The sequence below is a fragment of the Salvelinus sp. IW2-2015 genome, linkage group LG11, assembly GCF_002910315.2.
Source record: "Salvelinus sp. IW2-2015 linkage group LG11, ASM291031v2, whole genome shotgun sequence".
Classification (NCBI taxonomy): Eukaryota; Metazoa; Chordata; class Actinopteri; order Salmoniformes; family Salmonidae; genus Salvelinus; species Salvelinus sp. IW2-2015.
Window position 1 is genome coordinate 23,117,555 of NC_036851.1, and position 13,534 is coordinate 23,131,088.

General features: G+C 43.5%; 1 protein-coding gene across 4 annotated transcripts in view; it reads right to left on the reverse strand.

The window, feature by feature from the left end:
- Positions 1-13,534, reverse strand: part of LOC111969994 (rho guanine nucleotide exchange factor 10-like protein) — a 174,501-nt gene that overhangs the window by 23,450 nt on the left and 137,517 nt on the right. For all 4 annotated transcript variants that reach the window (XM_023996458.2, XM_023996459.2, XM_023996460.2 and 1 more), the window contains 3 exons: positions 12,276-12,490; positions 10,695-10,852; positions 7,561-7,703 (listed from right to left, as the gene is read on the reverse strand). In XM_023996458.2, coding sequence (XP_023852226.1) covers positions 7,561-7,703; positions 10,695-10,852; positions 12,276-12,490 — 516 coding nt within the window. The remainder of the gene's footprint in view (positions 1-7,560; positions 7,704-10,694; positions 10,853-12,275; positions 12,491-13,534) is intronic.

Sequence of the window (13,534 nt, forward strand, 5' to 3'; positions counted from 1 at the left end):
GTGGTGTGTGAAGAATCCAATAATTTACCTTGCATACGGTACAAACCACATTATTGTGGGAGCACCTCCTTTAAGAGTATGAATTAGGCTGTTTGAGAAGGTTTGAATCCTAAGCAACCTGCCTACACATTGTTTGAAGTACTTGATTAGAAAAGACCAATAGAACATCTGAATGTAGCCCTCTTTAAATCTTTCCACAAAACCCAAGTAGGCCAGATGACTGGAGATTACCAACCCTGCTTTCTCAGAAGGCCATAGTGTGTCTCTCTTGAGTTTGTAATTAACTGCACCAATGATTCACAGACTGGGGCATCTTTTCTACTGTGTCAGACACCTGAAACCCCACCTCTTTAAGGAATACAAGGATAGGATAAAGTAATCCTCCTAACCCCCCCCCCTCCCCCTTAAAAGAGTTAGATGCACTATTGTAAAGTGGTTGTTCACTGGATATCATAAAAGGTGAATGCACCAATTTGTAAGTCGCTCTGGATAAGAGCGTCTGCTAAATGACTTAAATGTAAATGTAATGTAAATGTGTCAGTATACAACATCCTCCCACCCTCCAACTTCTCAAGACCACAGGAAAAGAGAAGGCTTTTCAGGCAAAAACTCGGGCTCCCAAGTGGTGCAGCGGTCTAAGGCACTGCATCTCAGTGCAAGAGGCGTCACTACAGTCCCTGGTTTGAATCCAGGCTCTATCACATCCAGCTGTGATTGGGAGTCCTATAGGGCGGTGCACAATTGGCCCAGCGTCGTCTGGGGTAGGCTGTCATTGTAAATAAGAATTTGTTCTTAACTGACTTGCCTAGTTAAATAAAAACATTTTTTAAATGAATGAGTCGCTGAGGAAGAGCAACGAGCCTTATCATGGCTAGGCATGCTACCCCCGAGGTCTGCACCATGACAGGGGCTGGCTCTGGCATCATCTCACAGGTCCTCTTGGTTTATGAGTGAGGGGCTAAGAGATTAGTCAGAAAGAGAGGGAGACAGTGAGAGTGAGAGTAAGTGTGAGAGAGAAAGAGAAAGAGAGAGCGCGAGGCACCAGCGGACAGGGATTTCCACCTGTTTGTGTGCTCTTGCCAGAGGGACCTCCTTTGTTTGAGAGTGGGGAGASAAGAGAACCCTTTGATGTGTTTTCTCTTTTAATTGACTCCACAGCAGTAGATGCATGCTCTGCTCTGTTTGGGAGGAGAGGATACTGCATCTCTCCCATTTTCAAGTGCAACCACAAAGAAAATATGTTTGGATTAGGTTTAGAAAAATAAAATAAAAGGGTTAGGGTTAAGTTTAGGGTTAGGACCAGGGTTAAAGTTAGGGTTAGGGCAAGGGTTAGTAGATTGTTAGTTGAACCATAACTGATCATCTGTAGAGCATCTACATTTAAACAAAAAAAATTCTACAGATGGACTATACAAATAAAGTGTTACCAAATGTTTTTTTTCTGATAGAGAATTCAATTCAAGAAGTCTTATTTCAAATAATTTAAGATCTAATAACAGACCAAGTTCAAACGTGTATAAAATGTAAAGAACATTAACAATGTCAGTGAACCGTGAGAAATTATGAGGGGGGTTTAATCAGTGATTTTGGCATAAACAGACTAATTCTTAATTAACAGACTGATCATTAATAACTGACACCCTGTCATCATGACACCTTGTCTAGCATATGTTTCACTGGATATGTCATTATCTGGCTGCTTTCAATTTGATCTGTCCCTGTACATTGGTGAGGCCAAACACAAAACTTTTTTWAAAATMTAACCTTTATTTAACTAGGCAAGTCAGTTAAGAACAAATTCTTATTTACAATAACAGTCTACACCGGCCAAACCCGGACGACGCTGGGCCAATTGTGTGCCACCCTATGGGACTCCCAATCATGGCAGGTTGTGATACAGCCTGGATTCAAACCAGGGTGTCTGTAGTGACGCCTCAAGCACTGAGATGCAGTGCCTTAGACCGCTGCGCCACTTGGGAGCCCAATGCCATAGCCACAGTAATAATTAATTGACTGGTAATTTAATTGAAGAGGTTAGTGGAAGTGATATTTGTTTACAGGGCTGCATGACTGCCAGCCTTGACAACATTGGATACTGCCTGGAGAGCCCATCAGCCTATCAGAGCATATATTTGGCACTAAGGTCTCTTCTAAAATGGATGGTGATGCTGAACATGTAGTGGAGCACTCTTTCCTCACTATCAAATAAAGTGAAGGCAACAACTGCTCACCCAATTGACACCGTGGTATTAGGGAGCTGAGTTCTGCATTGCTTACAACCACGAGAGTGGTAGCAAAGCGTGACAGAGGTAATATGCCCCTACCACCCATCACTGCTGTCACACAAACAGCAGCACCACCCAAGTCCTTCATCAGCAGAAGAGAGAAGCACTGCTGGCTAAAGCCCCAGCACTAAAGTATCACTAAAGTCCCACCGCCTGAACAGCTCATTAGCCCTGCATTACACTGAGCGCAATCTCAATCGCACTCCACACTCTCCTTTCCCACCTGGAAAAAAGGAACACCTATGTGAGAATGCTGTACCTGCCTAAATGATTACCGCCCCGTGGCACTCACGTCGGGAGCCATGAAGTGCTTTGAAAGGCTGGTCATGGCTCACATCAATAGCATCCTCCCGACACCCGAGACTCACTCCAATTCGCACACCGCCCCAACAGATCCACAGATGATGCAATCTCAATCGCACTCCACACCGCCCTTTCTCACCTGGACAAAAGGAACACCTATGTGAGAATGCTGTTCATTGACTACAGCTCAGAGTTCAACACCATAGTGCCCACAAAGTGCATCACTAAGCTAAGGACCCTGGGACTAAACACCTCCCTCGGCAACTGGATCCTGGACTTTCTGACAGACCGCCCCCTGATGGTAATGGTAGGCAACAACATATGTGCCACGTGCTTAGTCCCCTCCTGTACTCCCTGTTCACAGATGACTGCATGGCCAAGCATGACTACAACACCATCATTAAGTTTGCTGACAACACAACAGTGGTAGGCCTGATCATGGACAACGATGAGATGGCCTATAGGGAGGAGGTCAGAGCCCTGGCAGTYTGGTGCCAGGACAACAACCTCTCCCTCAATATGAGCAAGACAAAGGAGCTGATCGTGGACTACAGGAAAAAGCGGGTCGAGAGTTTCAAGTTCCTTGGTGTCCACATCACCAACAAACTATCATGGTCCAAACATACCAAGACAGTAGTGAAGAGGGCACGACAAAACCCTTTCCCCCTAAGGAGACTGAAAAGATTTGGCATGGGTCCCCAGAACCTCAAAAAGTTCTACAGCTGCACCATGGAGAGCATCCTGACTGGTTGCATCACCGCCTGCCATGGCAACTGCTCGGCCTTTGACAGCAAGGTGCTACAGAGGGTAGTGCGTACGGCCCAGTACATCACTGGGGCCAAGCTTCCTGACATCCAGGACCTATACATTAGGCTGTGTCAGAGAAAGGCCCAAAAAATCATCAAAGGCTCCAGTCACCCAAGTCATAGACTGTTCTCTCTGTTACCGCACGGCAAGCGATACCAAGTTTAGGACCAAAAGGCTCAAAAGGCCCATAGCCATAAGACTGCTGAACAATTAATTAAATGGCCACCCGGACTATTTACATTGACCCCTCCCCTTTGTTTTTACACTGTTGCTACTCGTTGCTCCTTATTATCTATGCATAGTCACTTTACAAATTACCTCGGCTAACCGGTAACCCCGCCCATTGACTCGGTACCAGTACCCCCTGTATATAGCCTCGTTATTGTTAAAAATATATACTCTGTTTTATTACATTGTTTTACTTTAGTTTATTAAATATAAATAAATATAGTAAATATTTTCTTAACTCTATTTCTTAAACTGCATTGTTAGTTATTTAAGGGCTTGAAAGTAAGCATTTCACGGTAAGGTCTCCACCCACAGCGTTCACATCACAGACTGAAATGGTCCACCCACAAGGACAGTATGGTGAAAAAGGCACAATAGCGCCTCTTCAACCRCAGGAGGCTGAAGAAAGGTGGCTTGTCACCTAAAACCCTCACAAACTTTTACAGATGCACAATTTTACAGATGTACTACTGTCTGGTACGACAACTGCACCGCCCTCAACCGCAAGGCTATCCAGAGGGTGGTGCGGTCTGCACAACGCATCACCGGGGGAAAACTGCATGCCCTCCAGGACACCTACATCACCCGATGTCATTGGAAGGCCAAAAATATCATCAAGGATAACAACCACCCGAGCCACTGCCTGTTCATTCCACTACCATCCAGAAGGCGAGGTCATTACAGGTGCGTCAAAGCTGGGACCGAGATTGATAAACAGCTTCTATCTCAAGGCCATCAGACTACTAAACAGCAATCACTAACTCAGAGAAGCTGCTGCCTACATAGAGACTCACTAGTCCCTTTAAACAATACCACTTTAATAATGTTTACATATCTTACATTACTCATCTCATATGTACAGTGCCTTGCAAAAGAATTCATCCCCCTTGGCGTTTTTTCCTATTTTGTTGCATTACAACCTGTAATTTAAATGTATTTTTTATTTGGATTTCATGAAATGGACATACACAAAATAGTCCAAATTGGTGAAGTGAAATTTAAAAAATTACTTGTTTCAAAAAATWAAAAAAATGATAAACGGAAAAGTGGTGCGTGCATATGTTTTCACCCTCTTTGCTATGAAGCCCTTAAATACGATCTGGAGAAGCCAATTACCTTCAGAAGTCAAAAATTGTTAAATAACGTCCACCTGTGCGCAATCTAAGTGTCACATGATCTGTCACATGATCTCAGTATATATACACCTGTTGGAAAAGCCCTAGAGTCTGCAACACCACTAAGCAAGGGGCACCATGAAGACCAAGGAGCTCTCCAAACAGGTCCGGAACAAAGTTGTGGAGAGCAGTTCAGGGTTGGTTTATAAAAATAGTATAAACTTTGAACATCCCACGGAGCACCATGAAATCGATTATTAAAAAATGGAAAGAATATGGCACCACAACAAACCTGCCAAGAGAGGGCCGCCAACCAAAACTCTCAGACCAGGCAAGGAGGGCATTAATCAGAGAGGCAACAAAGAGACCAAAGATAACCGTGAAGGAGCTGCAAAACTCCACAGCGGAGATTGGAGTATCTGTCCATAGGACCACTTTAAGCCGTACACTCCACTGAGCTGGGCTTTATGGAAGAGTGGCCAGAAAAAAGCAATTTCTAAAGTAAAAAATAAGCAAACAAGTTTGTTGTTCGCCAAGAGGCATGTGGGAGACTCCCCAAACATATGGAAGAAGGTACTCTGGMCAGATGTGACAAAAATGTAGCTTTTTGGCCATCAGGGAAAATGCTATGTCTGGCGCAAACCCAACACCTCTCATCACCCAGAGAACACTATCCCCACAGTGAAGCATGGTGGTGGCAGCATCATGCTGTGGGGATGTTTTTCATCGGCAGGGACTGGGAAACTGGTCAGAATTGAAGGAATGATGGATGGCGCTAAYTACAGGGAAWMTCTTSAGGGAAACCTGTTTCAGTCTTCCAGAGATTTGAGACTGGGATGGAGGTTCACCTTCCAGCAGGATAATGACCCTAAGCATACTGCTAAAGCAACACTCAGGTGGTTTAAGGGGAAACATTTATGACTTAAAGATTGCTGTACACCAGCGGAACCCATCCAACTTGAAGGAGCTGGAACAGTTTTGCCTTGAAGAATGGGCAAAAATCCCAGTGGCTAGATGTGCCAAGCTTATAGAGACATACCCCAAGAGACTTGCAGCTGTAATTGCTGCAAAAGGTGGTTCTGCAAAGTATTGACTTTAGGCGGGTGAATAGTTATGCACTTACTTCTTGTTTGCTTCACAATAAAAAATATTTTGCATCTTCAAAGTGGTAGACATGTTGTGTAAATCAAATGATACAAACCCCCCAAACAACATTTTAATTCCAGGTTGTATGGCAAGATAATAGGAAAAATGCCAAGGGGGTGAATACTTTCGCAAGCCACTGTATATACTGTATCTTATACCATCTATTGCATCTTGCCTATGCCGCTCGGCCATCGCTCATCCATGTATTTATATATACATATTCTTATTCCATCCATTTAGATTTGTGTGTATTAGGTAGTTGTTGGGGAATTATTAGATAACTTGTTAGATATTACTGCACTGTTGGAACTGGAAGCACAAGCATTTCGCTACACTTGCATTAACATCTGCTAACCATGTGTACAGTATGTGACCAATAACATTTGTTTTGATTTGATTTGACATGTTGTAWTCGGCGCATGTGACATAACATTTGATTTGATTTGACAATGTGTCTGTTCTTAGGAGAGGAGCAAATCCACAGCCACAATCACACAGCCATGGAGGTGAAGGAAGGATGGAGGGGATTGGGCATGGAGAGGGAGAAGGATGAAAGTGGGCATGCTTAGGACAGGAGGAAGGAGGCYGAGTAAGCATATTCCTATCTTATAGAGTTGGGAGGAGAGGGAGGTAGACATGCCATGCCTGTCAATATTGATCAAAGGCCCATGTGTCGATGCTGTCTTGCCTGGTTAGGCTTTGACGACAGGCCTGATTTAGAACCCTTCTTTTTGTGGGCAGATGGACCATTCCCACAGCTCTGTCACAATGCAGAACACACACACACAGGTCGCTTCAAACACACTAAGGGTGGAGAGGAGGAGAAGGAGGAGAGATGGATGCATATCCACAGGACTGTCTGAGGGGCTTTATTCTGTTTGCTCGGCACACTGCGATGTCACACCAGTGTGGTGCTGCCCATTTACACAGGAGCTTTGCAGGGAGCACAGTGTAGCCTTTTGTGTTAACTGCCGGCTCTATCAAGGATCATCAATTCAAGATAGAGCAGAGCTGACAGTAAGGCTGTTCTAACTTAGGTAAATGGGCTAGACCACTAAAGTAGTAGAGAGGGGTGAGTCTGAGTGATCACGACCCTGGCCTGCCCCCATCACGAAGTTATTGCTTAGCCCCAGGGGCAAGCGCTGCTTCCCTGATCCCAGTTCCGCATCACAGCCCCAGTGAAGTCAGCCCTCTAGGGTGTGCATTAGTAAGGAAGACAAAGTTATGAAAGGAGCGACCAGCGACGACCTGAGCACACACGCCTGTTCAACGCGGAGGAGGGATATGCTGGAGCCAGCCAGACAGAACCTTGTCTCCTTTGCGTGGTCACTCAGCTGGCTAAGCTCTGATCTCCAGAGGACTGGACAGGCAGGAAAGTGTACAAGCACAGAGAGCCACTGCTGCCTCAAAGCTCATTCTGTACTCAGGGTAAGTAATAATGTATAACTCAAGGAGTTTTGAGTTCGAATATAGTTTACAATTCCAATAGCAAGTGTTTTGAGTTGAAGTAAAAGACAGGCTTGTTGAGATTATTCTGTGCGTGAGCCTRTGCTCTAAGGCAGTTGTGAAAAGTATGCCAGGCGGAAGTGAAGATGCTTTTCAGGGGCATTTCAGGAGGTATGTGTTTGTGTGCTGTTGTGCAAACTATAAAACACTTGGTGCATCTCCTATTGTACCTGGGTGGCAAGGCTGGAGCCCTTGATGACGGTCACAGAGTTGGCACAGCTGGCCCACATAGAGTCCTCCAGTTCCAGAAGAGTCCGCACCGGCTCTGGGCCCACAATAACAGTCCTGCAGGAGTCTGGCTCCCACAGCTCACCTGAGAACACAACACAACCAACACTCAGGAGTAGAACACTTTAAACTGAAGATTTAAGATCACTTTATTTGTCAGTTGTACACAGTTCCAACCGAAATGTTACTTCCGCTTTTTTATCCCAACCCCACCGAAAGATCCACATACATACAGGTTGTAGAAGGGTGCCCGTGGAGCAGTTGTTGTGGGGGGTAAAGTGCCTTTCTCAAGGGCACAACGGCAGGCAAAAGCATCTAGAATTTGATACCAGCAATCCTCCGGTTGCCAGCTCACTTCCCAACAGATTAGAACTGGCAACCCTTCGGCTGCTGGCTCGACTCTCTAACCCCTAGGGTACCTGACGCCCCATTACTCCTACTTTACAATGGACAAATCAAAGCTCTTCTAAAACAGCTGACAAAATCATGACTTGTTATCACCATTTAATGATTATGTTTTAAATACATGCAACACTTTCTGTTTGACTATGAAATGTAGTGATTCAGCAGCTGTTGCCTTGAGCAAGGCAATTAAACTATATTTCCTCTACTTATACTGAAGCAACTTGCCCTGGTGTTTGCTAGACAAATATTCCAAACTGAAAAGACATACAAATACTTATACTTACTGTTTCACAAACACACACGGGCACGCGCAACTAAGCATGCACATGCGCGCACATACACACAAATAGACATACACACATACTGTACACGCGTACTCACGCATGTACACACCAGCTTGAATCACAATTTTATGAAAGCAGTGTCTCTGGAATATGTTTTGAGACTCGTGCGCTAAACAATAATTAATTCTTAATACCATATGCTAATATCTGCCATACAATTTAATCAGCTTTCCAACTTCTTTATCGCAACTTTCTTTTTTTTGCACATCAGTGTGAAAATGAAGCAGACCTTTTTCCTTTGAGTTGTAATCACGGGCACCCATACCTGCTTCTGTGGCAACGTGTTATAAAGCGCATTACATAAGCTTTTCATTTGCAGTGCGTTAATGAAGCAACATTTAAGAAGAAAGTGCACACAGCCATTTAATTATCATTTTTAGTTGTTTATATCTTGCCTTTCAAACCAGAATAGCTTCACAATGACTTCTGACTTGCCCAGGTTAATTGCTTGTCGTGTTCTAAATGTCATTCTTCCACCTTTTCAAATTCAGTCTTTTAAAAGTCCCCTTGGCCCATGCACAAGCGATGTCACTGCTCTACCACACGCACCACAAAAGGAAAAATTACATTGGGATTTTCAGCTAAGCAACAATGTGCTGGGAAGGCTGTTCATATGCCTTTTGATAGAAGTCCCATGTGAGGACTTGATATTTTCCTACTCCTGCAGACATGGTTTCCAGGCAGTAGTGTACCATCCAGGGGCATCAATCTTTAACAGCTGTGCAAAATGCACAAACATTGCCTGACACCATCCACGCTCCACTCCAGAGCTTTTCACCTGTCTTCTCCCTCTTTTTTATTTATTAATTTTACATAACATGAATAGTCATATTTAATCTACACGCAGCACACTGGCGTAATTAATCATCCTTTCTGCATGGCTGGAGGTGAGAGCAGAGTAGAGTGCTGGGGAGATGCAGGCAGCCACACTGACACAGCCAGGACAGATGCACCACACCACACCGCACGGTGATAAAGCCATTGTGCTCCCGCAGGCTGAGGTGACTGGGAGAGTGAATGTTGAGATTGTGCTAACTAAGCCTCCTGGCCCTACTGTATGATATGCCTGACTGACCAAAGCACAACCACGCCTACCACTGTATGGTGACTTCAGGTGTCATTTCTTTACACTGGCAGGGAATATCACCAACAATGGGCATTAAAATAGGTATTTTATGGCAATATTTTCCAAGGTTGCTAGTCTGAAATTAAGTTGCTTTTCACAAATGTATCCACTTGATGGAATCCCCTGAAAATCCTATCACGCATTACATGTCTCCGCAAGCAGACTGAATGCATGACAGAAAATATGTTTCTTACACACTCACTGAAGCATACACTGCAGCAGATTGAGACATACATTAGCATGTACAAATCGACAGATGTACAAATTGAAACAAGGAAACAGTAAGACTCATAATTGCACTACTAATTTGATTGAATTACTAAATCAAAAGCCATTTTTGTTACAGATACAAGCCCTGTTAATAATGTCTAATAACAAAATAACCTATCCATTTTAATGTCACATTCCATACAATATAATACAATCCTTACACATTGTTGAGTGAATGCAATGATTATCTGAATTAATATCAATTACTAGCTAATATTTGTAAGAGTATTAGTGGCGTGACATATTTATAAATGTATTCCATTCTCCTGCTTTAATTGTACTGCAATTGCTTTCATTGCTATAATGGTGATGGCTTGAAACATGTATTTCTGAGTGTCCATCTATGACTACTGACATTAAAGAAATTGCTATGAGAGAATGCTTCAACAATTCTGCCATTTTGGATTTAAATCTGWGGACTATCTTCCTGGCATACAGGGAGATACCTTTTTTTATTATTCTATTTGTTACTCCGTTTTTCTCCCCAATTGGTAGTTACAGTCTTGTCTCATCGCTGCAACTCCCGTACGGACTCGGGAGAGGCGAAGTTCGAGAGCCGTGCGTCCTCCGAAACACAACCCAACCAAGCCGCACTGCTTCTTGACACAATGTCCACTTAACCCGGAAGCCAGCCGAACCAATATGTCAGTGGAAACACAGTACACCTGGCAACCATGTCAGCATGCACTGCGCCCGGCCTGCCACAGGAATCGCTAGTCTGCGATGGGACAAGGACATCCCTGCAGGCCAAACCCTCCCCTAACCCGGACGATGCTGGGCCAATTGTGCGCCGTCCCATGGGTCTCCCGGGCGCAGCCGGCTGCGACAGAGCCTGGACTCGAACCCAGAATGTCTAGTGGCACAACTAGCACTGCGATGCAGTGCCTTAGACCACAGCGCCACTCGTGAGTCCAGGGAGAGACTTTCTTACCTCCATTACTTCTTCCATAGACCCTCATGGTTCCATCCCTGAGCCCAGCAAACAGGAAGTTGGTGCAGTGTTTGAGGCACAGGACAGGGCAGCTATGAGGGTTCCGCAGGTTCAACAGGCACTGGGCCTCAGTGTTTACACTGCCATACACCAGGATGCTGAAAGGAAAAGGAGCAGGAACAGCGTAAATGAACATAATTTATGAAGACAGAGTACCTCGTTAATGTGTCATTTGATGTAACTGGGCACTTTGTAGCTTCAGTATTGTGTGTGCAGCCTCTCGCTCTTTCTCGATTCCATCTGAACTTCAGTGACTGTGCTGCACTTTTTTTTCTTCTTTACAATTACTTTTTTTGTCTTGAAAGAGAACGTTAACTAACTTCGGAGTTGACAGTCATTCTATTGTGTCCCGCTAAAATAAATGCTGAAATTGTGCTGCTATTACACTCTGTCTTTTCCAATGATGTACATGTATATATAAACCCTGGATTGCTGATGCTATGTATTGGCCAATTAGAGGCTTTGACGCCACCAGCTGCCATATCGAGGTGTCATAATACCAAATAAAATCTAGCGGTCAAACAGGGAAAGGATTCCAATTGTTTTTCCACCATAGATCTTTCCCATAGGGAATTTTAGAAACACTTAATATAAGGGCTGTGTTTCGTGTAGACCTACCCTGGAATTACTTTTTGATAACCATGTACGTAAATCTCTCTAGGTATTATGACTCATATTGTGATACTCTATGGGTACTCCCCAGAAGGAGCAGTCCTCCATAGGAATTAATATAATTCTACAATTTCAATATAATGTTTCAAGAACAAAATTACATGTATTTTGTATTTCTTTGTGAAGTGGGGACATTAGTACTATTTATTTAACATGTTTATGTTCAGTTCGCATAATGAATTAAGGTGTCTGTAACAGAATATACTTGCCAAAAACGAATGTAAACATTTAATAAATGCATTTCTATAGCTTTTTGTTTTTTTTACAATAGAGGAGTACCAGCTGTGGAGTGGCTTCAGTACAGCGCCCCCATGTCAGTCATCCAGGGTTTATACACATCATTGMTATTTTCTCTCATCTCAGGACAAATATACAAGAGTGAATGAGTTGAGGGAATGAGTTAACATAAAGAGATAAATGACACACATTTCATTTTATTCTGGTGCCCAAATGAATAACAGAAACATTTGCAGAGAAAATAACTACAGTAACTGGCAATATCTTGCATCTCAAATGCAAGAAGACTGTTTTCTCGTTCTGAGAAAGTAATGCAATCACCACATGCAGTAGAAATCTGAAAATACAGACAGTAGACAGGAAAATAAGAAATGGTTGTGCACCAGGATTCAATGTGTATGAAATCAACTCTGATTTCTTGGTCCGATCTACTACTACTAGTCTGAGAGCAGCCTTACATAAATTGAATACAGATTATGACTCTCTGTGAAAACAAATTGACTTCAGAGTAGGATGATAGTGGTGATGCCAACAACAGTAAATACAAGAATATTGCTGTGTAACTCACACTACAGTATTTGACCATTTCTCTAAGAGCTGTGTTCTCCTCACCTTCCATCATCTAGTCCCAAACAGATGGTGTTCCCCACCCCAGTAGAGCTCCTGAAAGCTACAGCCTCCACCTCCTCTGAGGGTCTGGGTTCAGGCACATACTCCAGACACCTCACTGGGGCCCCCACCTGGAAGCTCTTCACTGGGCGCAGTGTGGGCCTGTTCAGGGAGAATATCTCCACCTGCCCCTGGGTGACATCCCCTCCGCTGGCCACCTGCAGAGAGAAAAGTGGGTATCTAAGGTCAGTAAAATACTAATCTACTAGTCACCTGCAGATAGAAACAGTGAGATAATCCTCACTGGCTACCTACAGAGAGAAAAGTTGGGTATGTAAGGTCCTTAAAATAATCCCACTAGTCATCTGCAGAGAGAGACGGTGGGATACTCCTCACTGGCTACCTACAGAGAGAAAAGTTGGGTCATTAAGATACGACAGCACAAGTCACCTAGAGCAGGGGTTGCCAAACCTTTTCACTCAGGCACCCCTACCAGCATTAGGGAACATCCCACGTACGCGCCATGTCTATTTCTATGTCAATTTCTCTGTTCAAACCCTTCGTCGGTGGAGAGAATGTGCAGTTTTAAAGCAAATTTCCTTGCAATTTCATACAAATATCACACGTATAATGTGTATTCATGTTATATTTAGTGACTCAAAAATTACTACAAAATCTATGGACTAAAAAACCTAGCTAAAAAACGTTAGCTGACAAAGGCTTGTTGATCTGGACATTTCTGACAAGTTATAAATTGTTCTCTAAGGTATGCAATGACTTACATGACAAGAGGAGAACAGATGATACACTACCCAATTTCGAAATTGAACCTTGTGCATTCTACAATAATAACCTTCAAGAGTAAGTTGAAAGCCGGACTGAATTCCTAGGGGGCAGCATTTTCACGTTCGGATGAAAAGCGTGCCCAGTGTAAACTTCCTGCTACTCAGGCCCAGATGCTAATATATGCATATTATTAGTAGTATTGAATAGAAAACACTCTGAAGTTTCTAAAACTGTTTGAATGATGTCTGTGAGTATAACAGAACTCATATGGCAGGCAAAAACCTGAGAAAAATCCAACCAGGAAGTGGGAAATCTGAGGTTTGTAGTTTTTCAACTCATTGCCTATCGAATATACAGTGTCTATGGGGTCATATTGCACCTCCTAAGGCTTCCACTAGATGTCAACAGTCTTTAGAACCTTGTTTGAGGCTTCTACTGTGAAGTGGGGGCGAATGAGAGCTTATTGAGTAACAGGT